Source organism: Choloepus didactylus, chromosome 11 (assembly GCF_015220235.1).
Source record: "Choloepus didactylus isolate mChoDid1 chromosome 11, mChoDid1.pri, whole genome shotgun sequence".
Taxonomy (NCBI): Eukaryota; Metazoa; Chordata; class Mammalia; order Pilosa; family Megalonychidae; genus Choloepus; species Choloepus didactylus.
This window is the reverse complement of record NC_051317.1, coordinates 22389144-22406479: the sequence shown is the minus strand read 5'-3', so window position 1 is coordinate 22406479 and position 17336 is coordinate 22389144. Positions and strand designations below refer to the sequence as shown.

General features: G+C 39.1%; 1 protein-coding gene and 1 pseudogene across 1 annotated transcript; one reads left to right on the top strand and one right to left on the bottom strand.

Moving 5' to 3' along the window:
* Positions 1–477: 477 nt before the first annotated feature.
* LOC119506580 (olfactory receptor 2W3) lies at positions 478–1425 on the top strand. The gene has a single exon (XM_037799586.1). The coding sequence runs from the start codon at positions 478–480 to the stop codon at positions 1423–1425; it is 948 nt and encodes a 315-aa protein (XP_037655514.1).
* Positions 1426–9535: 8110 nt separating this feature from the next.
* On the bottom strand, positions 9536–10461 carry LOC119506312 (annotated as a pseudogene).
* Positions 10462–17336: the final 6875 nt, after the last annotated feature.

The following is a 17336-nucleotide window of genomic DNA, read 5'->3' as shown; positions in this document are numbered from 1 at the left end:
TTTGAATTGTCATGAATTTTTCTAATAGTGTTATTACTCTTTAGACTTTGTTAGTAGTGTTTCCTTGAATGCAGATTTCCTCATATGTTGTCAGATTTATTCATATTTTGCTTCATAGCTCTTGAGAATTGAAACTTGCCTAATGAGGTCTACCTAAATCCAAGATGATTGGGGGAAGGAAAAACAGCAACACACACACACACTATCATGTTTTCTTATAGTCATGGTATGGTTTCTTTTTTAAAATTTAAATATTTTCTTTGTAATCTGATTTTGTGTAAGAAATAAGTAGGCATCTACACTTTTCATTTTCCTTGTAGGCCTTGTTAATAACAGTGTCAGATCAATATTGTTGTTTTTAAGGTTAAATGAGTAAATGAATGTAAAAAGCATAGAAGAGTACCTGGTTTCAAGGTAATGAGCCCCCTTAATGTTGGTTGTTATTATTACTGATGTTTCTCTCCAGGTGCAGGAGAGATGATAGATGGAATGAATGACAGTACCCAAAGCCATTTCATCCTTTTGGGTTTTTCTGACCGTCCCCATCTGGAGAAGGTCCTCTTTGTGGTCATCTTCATTGCATATCTCCTGACCCTTGTTGGAAACACTACAATAATCCTGGTGTCCCGGCTGGACCCCTACCTCCAAACCCCCATGTACTTCTTCCTCACCCACCTGTCCTTCCTGGACCTCAGTTTCACCACTAGCTCCATCCCACAGCTGCTCTACAACCTTAGTGGACATGACAAGACCATCAGCTACATTGGCTGTGCTATCCAGCTTTTCCTGTTCCTGGGTCTTGGTGGTGTGGAGTGCCTGCTCCTTGCTGTCATGGCATACGACCGCTTTGTTGCAGTCTGCAAGCCCCTACACTACATGGTAATCATGAACCCAAGGCTCTGCCTGGGGTTGGTGTCTGTGGCCTGGGGCTGTGGGGTGGCTAACTCCTTAGCCATGTCTCCAGTGACTCTGCACTTACCACGTTGTGGGCGCCGTTGTGTAGATCACTTCCTGTGTGAGATGCCAGCCCTGATCCGGATGGCCTGTGTCAACACTGTGGCCATCGAAGGCACCGTATTTGTGCTGGCAGTGGGTATTGTGCTCTCACCCTTGGTTTTCATCCTAGTCTCCTATGGCTACATCGTGAGGGCTGTGTTACAAATTCAGTCAGCATCAGGGAGGCAAAAGATCTTCAACACCTGTGGCTCCCATCTTACTGTGGTCTCACTCTTCTATGGAAACATTATCTACATGTACATGCAACCTGGAAACAGCTCCTCCCAGGACCAGGGCAAATTCCTCACCCTCTTCTATAACATTGTCACCCCACTCCTGAACCCCCTGATCTACACCCTCAGAAACAAGGAGGTGAAGGGGGCACTGAGAAGGTTGCTGCTGGGTAACCAAGGGGCTGAAAAGGAGTAAGGGCAAACACGACAGCTGGACATTAACAGCCTACAATCCATGGCATGAATGCCAAATCCATCAAGGGCCACTGAGCAGATTTGGAAGTATTGGGTCAGATCTGGTCTTGGACTATGACTCCCTAATTATCTGCCATTTCCTAGATTTCTATAAGACTGCTATAATTCCAAAATTATATGTCTTGATATGTATGCTGCACAACACATATTATCCCAAAACCCATTTAGATGATCTGTAAGTATGACAAAAGAGCAAAGGGAGATAAGCAGTTACAATGGCGAGCCTCTCTCAAATTCTACCAGAGTGCCAATAGGAAACAGGTTTTGCTAATCAGAGAGATTTGTTTTTAAATCATTAACAGCATTCTTTGTGTTTTAGTCAGAAAGATCTCAAACCTGCTATAATTAGTCTTGACATGGACAAATTTGTGTGCATCCCTTATCTGGCAGCCATCAAACAAGGAAACTCAGCACAATTTGGTGTTTTCTACTTGCCAAATTCTTGTCCAATGTCTTTTATTGACTCATTGTTTTTTTCTACACTTCACCCCAGTCTTTGGCATTGTCCAAAACTCTTATCGGAGAATCTTTGTAAACCAAGGAGTTAACCTATAATAATGATGCCTAGGTCATTAAATCTAAAATTATTTTAAAAAATGATACATAGACCATTTAAATCCTAAAGTGTTATTTCTAAGGTACATTTTTATTATAATAGTGAGAAAAACCTGATATTTTTAAGATCCTGCTATATGTAAGGGACTTTTAATTCATCTGAACTTCCCAGAATTTATCTGAGGCCAGCTTGATTATCATTTACCCCATTTTATCCATGTAGGACATGAGGCTTGGAAGTTATATTGTTTCCTGAAAAGTTGAATCAGAGATTTGCTCCAAGTTCTGACTCTTAATTCCTGCTGTTTCTACTGTGACATGATTTTTTTAAAAACTAATAATTTATTTCAACTCAAAATTTCCCATTTAAATAATTTTCAGGTGTACAATTCAATGACATTAATTAAATTTGAATATTGCCCTATCATTGCAACCATCTGTTACCAAAACTTTTTCATCACCTCAAACAGAAACTCTGAATCCATTGTGCAATAGCTCCCTATCTCCTCTCCCAATCCCTGGTAACCTGTAATATACCTTCAGTTTCTATGTATTTGCTAATTTTAGATATTTCATATAAGTTAAATCATAAAAGATATGGCCTCTAATGTCTAGATTACTTCACTCAACATCATGTCTTTAAGGTTGTAGCATAGGCTAGAACTTCATTCTTTTCTGTGGCTGAGTAATATTCCATTGTATGAATAAACCACATTTGTTCATCTATTCATCTGTTGATGGACACTTAACCTGCCTCCAGTTTTTTAAGCAGATTTGTTGAGATATATTCCTATACCATACAAACCATCACAGTGTACAATCAATGGTTTTTAGTATAATCAGAGTTGTGTGCTCATCACCACAATCAATTTTAGAACATTTTATTATTTCAAAAAGAAAAACCCCATAAACCTTATCAGTCACCACTCAATCCCTCTATCCTTCCTCAGCCCTCTACAACCACTAATCTAATTCTGTCTCTATATTCTATCTCTATAGATTTATTTATATTTACATGTTATAAAAATGGAACCATGAGATACATAGTACTCTGGTTCCTTTTACTTAGCACACTGTTTTTTTAAATTATTATTATATATTTTTTTAATTAAAAAAGTTCTAGGCTTTCATAAAAGTCATGTAAAAAAATACAACATCCCCATATACCCCCTATTGTTGACACTTTGCACTGGTGTGGTGCATTTGTTACAAATGATAAAAGCATAGTAAATATTGCTAACCATAGTCCACAGTTTGCATTAGGTGTATTTTTCCCATAAACCACTCAATTATTAACACTTGTAAGAGTGATGTACATTTACTATAATTCATGAAAGAACTTTCTTATATTTGTACTGTTAACCACAGTCATCATCCACAACAGGGTTCACTATGTGATACAGTCCCTGTTTTATGCTCTAACTTTCCTTCTAGTAATATACACAACCCCAAACTTCTTGTCATTCCCATTCACAAACATAATTCAGCTGTCATTAATTACACTCATAATAATGTACTTTCATCACCACCATCATTGCCAAACATTTACCATCAACCTAAGAGAAATCAGGCACAAAAAACATCAGCTCCCCATTCTCTACCCCCCATTCTATCTCCTGGTAACCTGTATTCTAGACTCAACTCTGAGTTTGCTTATTATAATTAGTTGCTATCAGTGAGATCACATTTGTCCTTTTGTGTCTGGTTTATTTCACTCAACATAATGTCCTCAAGGCTTATCGATGTTGCCGTATGCATCAGGAATTCATTCCTTCCTACCACTGAATAATAACCCACTGTATGTATATACCACATTTTCTTTATCCATTAATTGGTTGATGGACACTTGGGTTGCTTCCATCTTTTGGCAATTGTGAATAATGCTGCTGTGTACCTAGGTGTGCAAATGTCTGTTGAGTTCCTGTTTCAGTTCATCTGGGTATATACCTACTAAGGAGATTGCTAGATCATATGTCAATTCTATACTTAGCTTCCTGAGGAATCATCAAACTGTCTTCCACAGTAGCTGCAGCATTTGACATTCCCACGAGCAGTGAGTGACTGTTCCTATTTCTCCACATCCTCTCTAACACTTGTAGTTTTGTCTTTTTTTTTCATAGCGTCTGTGTCAGTTTGAATGTATTATGTTCCCCCAAATGCCATTATCTTTGAGGTAATCTTGTGTGGACAGACCTATCAGTGTTAATTAGATTATAATTCTTTGACTGTTTCCATGGAGATGTGCCCACCCAACTGTGGATGATGACTCTGACTGGATAATTTCCATGGAAGTGTTGGCCTGCCCGTTCAGGGTGGGTCCGAATTAAATTACTGGAGCACTATATAAGCTCACACAGAAGGAGCAAGTTTGCTACAGCCAAGAGGGACACCTTGAAGAATGCACAGAAGCTGAGAGAGTAGTTGCAGATGCGAGACAGTTTGAAGACGGCCGTTGAAAGCAGACTTTTGCTCTGGAGAAGCTAAGAGAGGACAAACGCCCCAAGAGCAACTAAGAGTGACATTTTTGAGGAACTGCAACCTAGAGAGGAACATCCTGGGAGAAAGCCATTTTGAAACCAGAACTTTGGAGCAGATGCCAGCCACATGTCCTCCCAGCTAACAGAGGTTTTTTGGATGCCACTGGCCATCCTCCAGTGAAGGAACCCAATTGTTGATGACTGGCCTTGGACACTTTATGGCCTTAAGACTGTAATTGTGTAACCAAATAAACCCCTTTTATAAAAGCTGATACATTTCTGGTGTTTTGCATCCTGGCAGCATTAGCAAACTAGAACAGTGTTCATTCTAGTAGGTGTGAAATCATAGCTTATTGCAATATTGATTTGCATTTCTCTAATAGCACAAGATGTTAAGCATCTTTTCATGTGCTTTTTGGCTACTTGTGTTTCCTCCTTGGAAAAGTGTCTATTCAAGTCTCTTGCCCATTTTTAAATTGGGTTGTTTGTCTTCTTATTGTTGAGTTGTAGGATTTCTTTAAATATTCTGGATATCAAACCCTTACCAGATATGTGGTTTCCAAACACTTTCTCTCTGAGTATGCTGCCTACTTTCTTGAAAAATTCCTTTGAAGCACAAAAGTTTCTAATTTTCAGGAAGTCTCATTTATCTTTTTTTTCTTTTGTTGCTTCTGCTTTGGGTGTAAAGTCCAAGAAACCATTGCCTACCACAAGATCTTGAAGATGCTTCCCTTCATTTTTTTCTAGGAGTTTTATTGTACTGGCTCTTGTATTTAGGTCTTTGATTCATTTTTAGTTCATTTTTATAAGGAGTGAGATCTTCTTTCAATTCCTTTGCAGATGAATATCCAGTTCTCCTCCATCATTTGTTGAACAGACTATTTTGTCTCAGTTAAGGGGTCTTGGCAGTCTTGTGAAATATCAATTGGCCATAGATGTGAGGGTTTATTTCTGAACTCTGTTTGATTCCACTGGTTAATATATCCATTTGTATGCCAGTACCATGCTATTTTGACCACTGTAGGTTTGTAATGTGCTTTAAAGTCAAGAAGTGTGAGTCCACCAACTTCACTGTTCTTCATTTGATTCTTGTCCTGGGTGTGCAGTACAATTTTTAAGATTGCACTCTTTTTGCAAGTATCTCTCCCACAGAAGAAAGCTTCCTTTCTTCTGTTACTTCTCAAGGAATGTTAATTTGATGTGTTTGTTTTCCTATTTTTTTTTACTCTCCTTTTGATGACTCTAGCCACTTATGCCTGGAAGGCAAATTCTGGGAGGATCAGCCCAGAAAGGACTTTCCCCAAGTCATTATTTCTGAGCCAAAATAGGATGAGGGACCCATGAAGGGGGCACAGACCAGTTCCAAGGAGTACCAAGAAGTGGAAAAGGAAAGACAACAAAAAGCCTTTTTGATGGTTCCTTGAAGCTACGCTTCTCTCGCCTCTTCAACAAACTGTTCCCCGCAGCCCTAAGGACGCCCTGCATCTTTAAACATGCACTGCCTTCTCCTGTCAGGGACAGGACTCAAATAATGACTATGATGTTCCTGTCCATGGTAGGCTAAAACTTCAGTTCAGAGCCAGGACCCGGTAATCTAAATTCACTGATCAAAAGCTGTGATCAGTGCTCGTCCATTCCCCCCACCCCCATTCTTGTGGAAAAGTGCATTCACATCCGTTTCCATCTGCAGCAACTGGCTAGGGACCCAAGCCAAGGCAGCTCACCTCGAGAGTGGGGTATGGGCACAGGAAGGTACCACAAAACAAGTTACTCACAGTTCTTTACCTCAGTTTCTCAGCCTCTTCATCCTGCTCTTCCCTGGGTGCTGTACAGTGCTCCCCTGTATTCTGGGGCCCCAGAACAGTTGTTTCAGACAAGTTCTCCATGTCTGCTAGCCACTTTTGAAGGAGGAGTGAGTCTTGGGGCTCCCTACTCCATCATCTTCCCTGGAAGTTCAGCCTTCTTCCACTTTTTGACAATTGTGAATAATACTGCTCTGACCACTGGTGTATAATTGTTCAAGTCTCTTGTTTTCAATTATTTATTGTATATCTAGAAATGGGATTGTCAGGTATCTAGAAATGGGATTGTTAGGTGTGGTGGTTTGAAGCTGTATTTACCCCAGAAAAGTATGTTCTTAAAGTTAATCTTTTCCTGTGGGTGTGGACCCATTTTAGGTAGGATCTTTTGGTGAGGCTACTTAAGTTAAGGTGTGACCCACCTCATTCAGGATGAGTCTCAATCGTCTTACTGGAGTCCCTTTTTAAGAAAATGAAATTCAGACAAAGAGAAAGCCATGGAAGCAAGAAGCTGATAGCAATGAAACCTGGAAGAAAAGGGAGAGACCAACAGACATTGCCATGTGCTTTGCTATGTGGCAGAGAACCCAAGGATTGACATCAGTCAGTCTTAGGAAAGAAAGCACCACCTTGATGATGCCTTCATTTGGACTTTTTCATGGTGTTCCAATTTGCTAATACTGCCAAAATGCAAAATACCAGAAATGGACTGGCTTTTATAAAGAGGGTTTATTTGGCTACAAAGTTACAGCCTTAAGGCCATAAAGTGTCCGAGGTAAGGCATCAACAATAGGGTCCCTTCATTGGAGAAAGGCATCCAGAAAACCTCTGTTAGCTGGGAAGGCACATGGCTGGCATCTGCTTGCTCCCAGATTGCATCAGCTTTCAATAGCCATCTTCCAAAATGTCTGTCTAAGCTGCAGCTCCTCTGAAGTCCTTCTGATTCTGAGCTTTTATAGAGCTCCAGTAACTAAATCAAGACCCAAGATGAATGGGTGGAGCCACACCTCCATGGAAACAATCCCATCAACAGATCGCACCCTAATCAGAGATGTTACTAGTCACATCACCATGGAAATAATCAAGAGGTTCCAACCTAATCAACACTAAATATTTTTTCCCCTTCTGTAGGCTGTCTTTTCACTTTCTTGATAGTGTCCTTCGATGTAAAAAAGTTCTGTTAAATTTTGATGAAATCCAATTCTTTTTTCTTTAGTTGCCTGTCTTTTTGGCATCATATACAAGAATCTATTGCCTAGTACAATACCCTGAAGATATTCCCCTATATTTTCTTCTAAGAGTTCTATGGTTTTAGCTCTTAAATTTAGGTAATTGATCTATTGTGAGTTCACTTTCTGATGTGCTACATGAATTTTAAAGAGCAAAACCTTAAGCACTTAACATATAGTATCAGACACTTTGGGGTTAAAGACCATGTGTTATTGCTATCATGTAAATAATACAGGTCAGAGCTTCTCCCACTTAATGTGCAAATGAATTACATGGGGATCTTATTAATATGCAGCTTTTGTTACACTATCTATGGGGTCAGACCCAGAATCTGCATTTCTACAAAGCTTCCAAGGGATGGTCCTGCTGCTTTCAAAGAAAAACATGGATGTTAGTTAAAGTGACAGGCCAGCCTTTATTAAATCTGCTGAGACATGAGAGAAGAGAAGCCCAAAGCAGCTAATCTCAACTCTAACACAGAGGTAGCTATACTTTTTAAAGGTCCCAAGAGGGAAGAGAAATGGAACACTGGAAAATTACTGAGAAACATAATGAGGTGAGTGAAATTATCATACCTATTTTATAAATTAGAAATTAGGTTACAGAGGTTTTATGTTTGTTTTATATTTTTTATTTTATTTTTTATTGTCAATCACTGTAGCCTTGGGGCTGAAAAACAATAATAATCAGTCAGACCTAAATCACATGCCTCCCTTTAGCCAGAATGGTGGAATGCTGTGATTGGAAGCTCTACTCAAACCACATGAAGTCACCAAATAAAAGACTGCTGGGCAGACAAAATTGAACCCACCACTTCCACAGACTGTATGGTCATACCATGGAAGGCACTTAGAATAAGAATTATGGAAGTTTTCTTGGTTTAAAAGGTCCTGGAATTTTCCTTTAAGGGGAAAGACACAGAGATTTTAATATCCAGTTACTAGGGGAGTGGGAATATGACTGCTGATATTCTGATGATAGCATCCTGAACCCTAACAAATTACCCAAATGACTTGCATTAAGCTCTGAGCGGATCTTCTCCTAGTATAATACTTCAGGCTCCAGAATGAAAAAGAATGATAGTATTTCTCCACCTAGGAAGGTGTTAGATTTTTTTAAATCAAACCAATGCTCCCTCCTCCCATCAACAACACTTTCCACTGAATCTTCTAAATACTTCTCAAAATATATGGAAGTTTGTAGCCGTGAATAGATAATAAAACTTTGGCCATGTATACTATTGTGTACTACCCTTAGCCAATGAAATGTCTAACTTGGTATTTCTCAACCTATTTTTTTTTATTATTGTCACCTTAAGGAGTCTTTTAATTTTTTTTGTCTGATCAACCCCGCCCATGAAATTTTTGTTGCTAAAATGGAAAGTTTATTTACTCTGTACACCAAATAGGATGCAAGCACTGTCAGGACAAATACACAGAAACAGGCAGATCAATGTAAAATAATAATTTACTTTAAATGAAGCGAAATGTCTTTAAATGTTATGGTAACATATTCCCAAGAACAATCTTTTCTTCAGTTAATTCAATTATCCGTTTCAGGAAGCTAAAGGTGATAATGGATTAAGTGGAAGTTAGCTTGTGTAAATTATCCTTAAAAATAAAATTTCAGCTCTATTAATTCATGCCAAACATTATAACTAAAATTTTCAAATAAGTGCAAAAGGAGAGAAAAGAGTTACTTTGAATAGTCCAGAGGAAAATGGTTACTACAAATATAGCAGACAAATCATTAAGACTGACTGACGCAGAACATAGTAGTTCTTAATTCCAGTCTAAAATTGTATTAAATGCTCATGAATAGTATGGCACATTTTGGTCCATGATGTGGTTTAATGGCAAGCTAGATCCCAATTTATTACAGAAACACATGGATTACTGCAACTTTTTCATTTGAGTGTGTGTGTATCAGCTATATATATATAAAATCAGCTATATTTCCACATACAAAGGCAGATTTTCTGAGGAGAAATTTATAAGTAGTAGTCTGGGGTAAGCTGGGTAACATGACGCTTCCCAGGTGAGGTGCTGGGTCAAACTAAAGGAAGGAATATTTTAAAGTGTCATCTGACTCCATGATAGCAATGAGAGCAGTATGTTTCCCACAATGGTAAAACGGGGTGCACTGAAGATAGTAACTACACTGATCATAACACCAGGTGATTCCCTCCATTATAAGTTAGTGAGAGGGAAAAAACCAGTGTGAGACCATTGGCATGGTTAAACATTTCAGAAAAATCTTTTCCAAAAGTGTAGCCACGAGGAGAAATACCCCACTCACCATGATCATCTGGATCTGACCATAACAAATCATACATTTGGCCACCGTGTGGCCAAGTTTCTTGCAAAGGAATCCAGGGCTCTTATATGATCCATTATATCTATGGATGGAGAGAGGCCATCATAGAGGCAGAACATGTCCATCTGCTAAAGCTGTAAGTGAAAGATAATCAAACAGATCTGTGAAGTATTTCCAAACATTGGTATTTACATAATTTCGTAGATATTCATCATTAATGTCATATACTTGGGTAATTTGTCAGCTTTCATGGTTTCCTCTTAATACTGCACTGCGTTCTGGACAACACACTTCTAATGCCACTAGAAGAGTCTCAGTCTCCACTGAAGAATAACCTTTTCCAACACTGTCGCCTATGAATGGTTTGTAATCTTGTGATTTCCCATCAGTTCTAAAGAGTTCCTTAAGATCATGGAATTGACCATGAAAGTCTCCACAGTAAGTTACAGGACAAGGAAGCTTCTACCTATTTCATTCTTTTGTTAAAATTTTCTTAGCCTTTTCGCACAGGGTCCGCACTTGATTCTCCTTAAACTGTTTACATTCCTTTAGCTGCTCGACCCACCAGTCCAGCTCCTTGATGAACTCCTTATAATCCATGGTGGCCTAATCCCCTTTCCCGCCGCTCTCCTAGCGCCTCTCGCCCCCGCCCCCGCCACGGAGCCCAGCGCCTCTCCACTTTCGCGCAACCGCGGCAGCCGCTAGCTACCCGCGGGAGCGGGAGGAGCCGGGAAAGGGGCGGCCCTGTCCTTCAGCGCCCCGCCCAAGCGCCGCCCACGGCTCAGTGCGCGCAGCCTCTATACCTCCAGCCAACTTTTCAGCCTGGGCTCTGGGGCTCCGTGAAGAGTGCGGTGTGCGCCCTTGGTGCAGCCAGTGATGGATTATGGCGACCGCTATCGCTGCTTCCCGCCAACCGGGTTTTCACATACCACCCCACCCCCACGCCTCCGTGAAATTTTAATACTACATGATATAGTATGTAGTATACATGTTTATGTACTTCGGAGGATTCCAACCCATCATAGTATCCAAGATTCTTCTGCTCTCTAGTACCATTTTCTGCCCATTTGGGGTGATTGATATCTCCTCTTTTGAGAACGCATGGTCTCACTGGTATCAGGTCTGACAGAAAATATGCATTCTAGAGATGACGTTTCCATGCTTTTTATAGAACTTTTGGATCGCAGTTTCATACAAGTTAAGTGAGAGGCCAAATCTCGTTGTTGGCAGCCCACAGTTACTAAGTCAGATTTGGAATTAAAAACACCCACTTAAGGTTTCCCCACTTGAACTTTTCTTTACATTTTTTGTCTTTGTGTGTTGAATATAGGCATCATGCCCACCAAAGATTTCCACTAACTCTACCCCTATCCCACCTGTAAGGAGACCTCTTGAAAATTTTGACTCACAGTTGATCTCTATGGAAGACTTTCATAGAATTGTTTCAACTCTTTTCTATCTGAAAAAAATGTGTCATATTTATATGTCAATTAATTTATGGGCTTTGTTTATTCAGATACTTACACAGAAAACATAGATATATACACAATATGTGAACAAATATATATGTCTGCATATATATGTGCATGAACATATACATATTTATACGTGTGTGTGTGTGTGTGTGTGTGTGTGTGTGTGTGTGTGAGTGAGTGACTGTGTGCTTTATGTAGGGAAGAAATTGTCCTGGAAGCTTATTACCAATAATAATATATGCATAGTCCACTGACTGTTATGTAACAGTAGTGGAGAAAAGCAAGTCATTTCCATTATTTCATATAATTATTTCATATATATATATATACATATACATATTTAGATTGTAGTATTCTCAAGAGCAAGAGCTATGGTATACACTTAGGCTTATTTTTGCCCATACTTTGTACATGATGGCTATAAATCTCAGATCAACTAATTTTGCATCTGTCAGACTGAAATTCTTATTAAACTGGGCTCATTTAAAGCTTGCTTTTATCATTTCTTTCCAGTTTAAAAACATATACTACCTGATTATTCTTTAGTCTGAACATTTGATTATTCTGTGTTCTTTCTCAATTCCATCCATCTGTTCCATTTGTTTATTCCAAATATCGCTTGAGGATATAGACTTCTGTCAGTCTTCCCTGACTTACTATAACTATGCTAACATAACTATACCTTCTCTTTGACACCAGTGTGCATAGAAGGCATAGATATTTGAAGAAGTAAAACAAAGCATTATCTAGGGAATTGTGTTGAATTGCGTATTGTGCCACACCATTCTACCAAGTAGACACCAAACTTTTAGTGGAAAGTCATACTCCTGCCACTGATTCTCTCACATTCTAGATCATAAAACAATCTTCAGTTTCACAGTAGGTGTTACCAAAGGAAACCACAACTACAGAAGGGAAACCTCAACTACATCATTCATCTGCTAATGCACTCAGCAGTTTAACACATATTTTTAGCATCTACTACTGAAAGTGCTCAAATTGCAGCAGAAGATATGACTGACAAGACCCTTGCAATGTGGAGAAAATTGGAAATATATAAATATAAAGAAACAAAGTGATTACAGATTTTACCAATTGTAAAAACTACTAGATTAAGGAAGCACAGGAGAAAGTTTAGTGCTTATGTGTCTGTGTGCAGGATGCAAACATTGAGTTTTGATTTGAACACGTAGAGTTGGATTTCACTTGGAGACTCGAACATCTACTATATAGTATGAAATTATATGTAGACTCTATGCCAGATATTTGTTTGGAAATTACTAAAAAATAATTTGTGGCTAAAACCTTCTGGAAGACAATTTTTTTCCAGAGAATAAATCAGAGAAAGAGGAGTGGTGAGCCAAGGGAATAAAGAAAATAATTTAAAATACTGATGTGATCAGTTGAGGCAAAAGACTTCTTGAGGGAAATGAAAGAGACATGATGGAGAGGGAGGCAGAGACCCATTCAAAGAAAGCAAGGAAAATTTCCATGTATCCATTATGTCATAGAGTAGTGTGATGGTTAGGTTCCTATGTCAACTTGGCCAGGTGATGTTGCCCAATTGTCTGGCCAAGCAAGCATTGGAAGGATATTTGTGGCTGGTTAATAAACCAGAAGGCTTGTTTATTAAATCACCAGTCAATTGACTGCATCTGTGACTGATTACATCAATGAGAGAATTCAATCACCTGGATTTATTCTAATCAACTGAAGACTTTTAAGGGAGAAGAGAGAGAACGGTCACTTCTTTTTTGCCTGGCCAACGTCTCCTGGGGAGTTCATTGAACACCTTCTTCAGAGTTGTAGTTTGCTGCCTGCCTTATGGAATTTGGACTCATGCATCCCCACAGTTGCGTGAGACACTTTTATAAAATCTCATATTTACAGATATATCCTGCTGATTCTGTTTCCCTAAAGAACCCTAACAATACAAGTAGTCTGCAAAAAGAATAGGTTGCATGGAGCAGTCTGCAAAAGGTAGCCTGCAAAATATCCAATAAATTATACTTGACAATTCCCAGGACAACAGTTGAAGTAGATTTAGAAGTGTGTTAGAAAATAAAATCACAGATTTCTATGGTTAAAGAGTGATTAGGAAACAATAAGATGAGATTACTATTTCTCCTTTATGGGGAGGTTGTCTGAGAAGGGAAGGAAGCTATACAGCAATACAGAATTGGGGATGATGGGAGGAGGGTGGTGTCACAAGCATTTTTTCTTAAGGATTGTGAAAAGAAACCAAACTTAACATGTGTCTATGTTTCCATGGAAAACAATCAGTAAGGGGCATTGGAGTTGAAGTCCTCTGAGGTATAACTGATGGAAGCAGGCTTCACCAGAAGAGAGACAATGAGATCCACAGTACATGGGGAAAAAAAGGAAAATATTGATAGATATGATCTAATAGCACTGTAAGTTGAGTAATTAGAAAGAAATCAATTAAAACATTTAAATTACAACAAGAAGGAAAATGCCAGTGGGTATTAACCCTAATGGAAAAAAAAGTTCTTGGTAATCAGAAAAAATATTAAACCCCTTCAAAGTGTAAACTCTATGAAGGTAGGATCTTACTGACTCCTTATCTACAGTCACTGGTGGTCATTAAATTCTTATGAAGTACTTTTGACCTTATGAATGAAACAGTGAAGAAATAACCAAATCCTGAGAGAATGACATTGGAGTATATCTAATTGTTGATGCAAAGCATTTAGGAGACAAAGAATGAGATGTGGGAGTAAGGGAGGTAGTTCACTAAGGACACTGGAAAGAAAGGGGAGCAGGGCACACATGGGGAAATTAGCCTTATGTAGAATGAGAGACACTTCCTTCTCTTTAATGAATGGAAAGAATGAGCACTTGGCTACAGATAATAAAAATAAAATCCATCATCTAAGGAGGGTTTTCTGGCCCACAGGGGATGGTGTGACCGGAAGATGAAAGGAAACTCAAGGAAGGAAGTGAGACATCAACTTTATTATGGGAACTTATAAGAGTGAAGTCAGTCAAGCTGCCCTGATGGCTGCCAGTTCAGAGCTCAGTGTGGAAATACACTGCAGTTAGGCAGAGATTAGCAAGGCCAGAGATTAGAGGCTTGAAACAAAGACATTCCAAAGAGCATGAAGACATAGGTATATGAAAGGGGTCTTTTGACATAGGGGAAAGAGGAACTATCTCCAGAGAGTCAGATAACACCTCAAGGACAATGGAGAAGACAAGGCACAGGCTGACATCCTACGTAGAGGAGAGCTTGGTGCCTAGCTTACACTGACCATCTGCACACCTCTCCCTCCTTAGGGATTTAGCTCACCTAGATAGGTCATGCAGGCTGCTATATGATTTTTGGATTTCACAGAACATCAGGGAGAGACCTGGGCACCGGGATACCACAGAGGGCTTACTTGCCCCAGTATTTTGTTAAGTGCCTTACTTAGATTGTTTTATTGAACCTCACAAGAAACTTATGAGGGATATAGAACAAATGACAAAAACTGACTTCGCATGCCAGAATCCACTCCCAACCATGTGGTGAGTGATTATTTACTCTTTGCGCTCATCCACTGTGACAGTCACTGCTAACACCAGTAGAACAAAAAACAAAGGGTAATCAATTTTTTTTTAGGAAAGCTATCTGAATTTACTTGCAAGACAAAGTTGAGAATGACTGGTAATAAGCAACCAACATAAAATCTAAACTGGTAGCTCTTCATTCATGTATGTCTTGTTTTTAATGTCTTGCACTCCATAATCACAGATCCTATTATGGTTGTGACAAGTGAAAAATAGAAACAAATTTGTGCTCATGTCTGACATACTCAGAATTATCTTTTCTAATTGAAACATTCTTTGAGATAATGGATATAAACACAAAGGCACATGAAATTATTAAAATTGTATTGATTTGATTCAAGCTCTTGATACTGATTTTGGATACTACAATAACCTGAATTGTCCAATCAAAAATACCAAGAACCATGATATCTATGAATGACTGGGTTCCCTGTCTACTTAATGTGAAAAGCATGGGCTTAAGAACATTTCATTTCTTGGAGGCAGCTAAGTGTTTGGAAAAAAAAACATCTAGACTGGGAAACAAGAGAGCAGAATTTCAATTAAGATCCTGTTAATTTATTGTTTTTATAACTTTAAAGATAGGAAATGCTTTCTAACCCTTGCTTTTTACAAACTTTGTTAAGAATGCTTCTATCAGGCAGAATCCTGAACAGATGACCCAGTCAAAATAGGATTAAATAAGAGATGTACCACAGTTACTAGAACTTCAGAGATTCAAGCTCAGGTGGCTGTTGCTGCAAACAGACCCTGAAGTTAACCCGACTGGTCTTCACCTCTCAGTGTCCATGCTTTTGTATGCTCCTCTCCTCATAAGTGTGCAGGTGGGACCTATGATTTGCTTCTAGCCAATGGAATATGTCAAAGCTGGTAAGATGTCAGTTCAATGATTAAGGGATGCTATGTGGTTAAGGTGAAGGTCTTTTGCAGATGTAATTAAGGTTCTAAATGTATTGATTTTGAGTTAGTAAAGAGGATGAACTCAGTGGCCCTGACTTAATCATTTAAAAGCTCTAAGAAATGGGACTGGTCTTTCATAAGCTCAAAGAGTCTAGTTCCCACTAGCCTTGATGAAGCAAGCTTCCACGAGATCTAGCACCACAAGAACATGAATCTGCCCATAACCACATGAGCTTGCAACAAGTGGAGTTTTCCATAATCAAGATTCCAGGTGAAAATGCAACTCAGCCAGCACCTTGATTACAGCTTTGTGAGTTCCTTGTTAGAGAATCCAGCTGTGATGTGTACCCAGGCACCTGAAACATAGGAACCTTGAGGTAATAAATGTGTGTGTTGCTTTAAGTCATGCTTTGACTTTGTGGTAATTTGTTACATGGCAGTAGAAAACTAATACAGCTGTCTTGCCAGGATTAGTGACTAGTCAGGATCAGTGACAGGTCAGGAGAAACATCTACCCTAAATGTGTAGGCAGCAAGCCAAAGGAATTAATATTCTTAGCTCAAGCACCTCTCTCCTGTCCATATGCAATTTTCCATTGATCAAGCCAGGAGGCCTGGGGAACCCTTTCTTTTGATCCTTATAGTGTTGGAAATGCATCTGAGTGGCAAGCAGAATATATATTGGAATATACAGAATATATACATGTTTTGTCCTGCAGTGCCCACTCTTGTACCTTGCCTGGTCAAAGTACATGTCCTCAGCATGGTAGAGTCATTCAAAGTTTTGTCAGCTATAGTATCACCATAGTATAATGAATTATGTGTTCATGTTCCCACTTGAAATGTAAAACCTTAGCCAACACTGGTATTCTTTGTAGAAGTGGTATAGGAAGGAAGAAGAGTAAAAACCAGCAAATAATTAAAAAGTAATATAAATAAAGCTCCTCTACATGATACTTCTGTGGCTTTGTTGATGTGACCTAAAGTGCTACTTATAGCTCTCCTCTTCCAACAGCCATTCCATGTTCACTTTATCCTCTGTAGCATCTCCACTGGTGGTATTGCTCCAAAGCTTCATTTCTATGAGATCTGAGTCCTCATGGTCTCCTCTTTATTTGACTGCTAATGCATGCCTTTGAGCAAGGTCCCTGGACATTGAGTACTAAGAGGTGCCCCAATGAAGCCACTAAGTTCTACATATGACCATTGCATAACAACAGACCAATTTCCCCTTATAATTGGAATCAATTACCCCATCCACTGATATCCTTTATCACTTCTTGGTCCCGTAGAAAGAAAAGCCCAAATAACCAGGAGGTATTTTCAGCTTCCAATTGTACAGAAATATGGTTGCTTTCCCTAGTGAAATAATTCTTCTCAAGGACACGAGGACATCCATACTCACTGAGCTCAAAAATATCTTTGTGGAAATCACAAACTTCCAATGTTTTATAGGGTCACCCCCAAAACAAACCTGGACCTGTACATTCTGGCTAAGAGAAAGGCAATACCATATATTGGTCATTGGTTT

Coding starts and splice junctions, on each gene's coding strand:
- LOC119506580 (XM_037799586.1), top strand. CDS start 478: ATGATAGATGGAATGAATGACAGTACCCAAAGCCATTTCATCCTTTTG.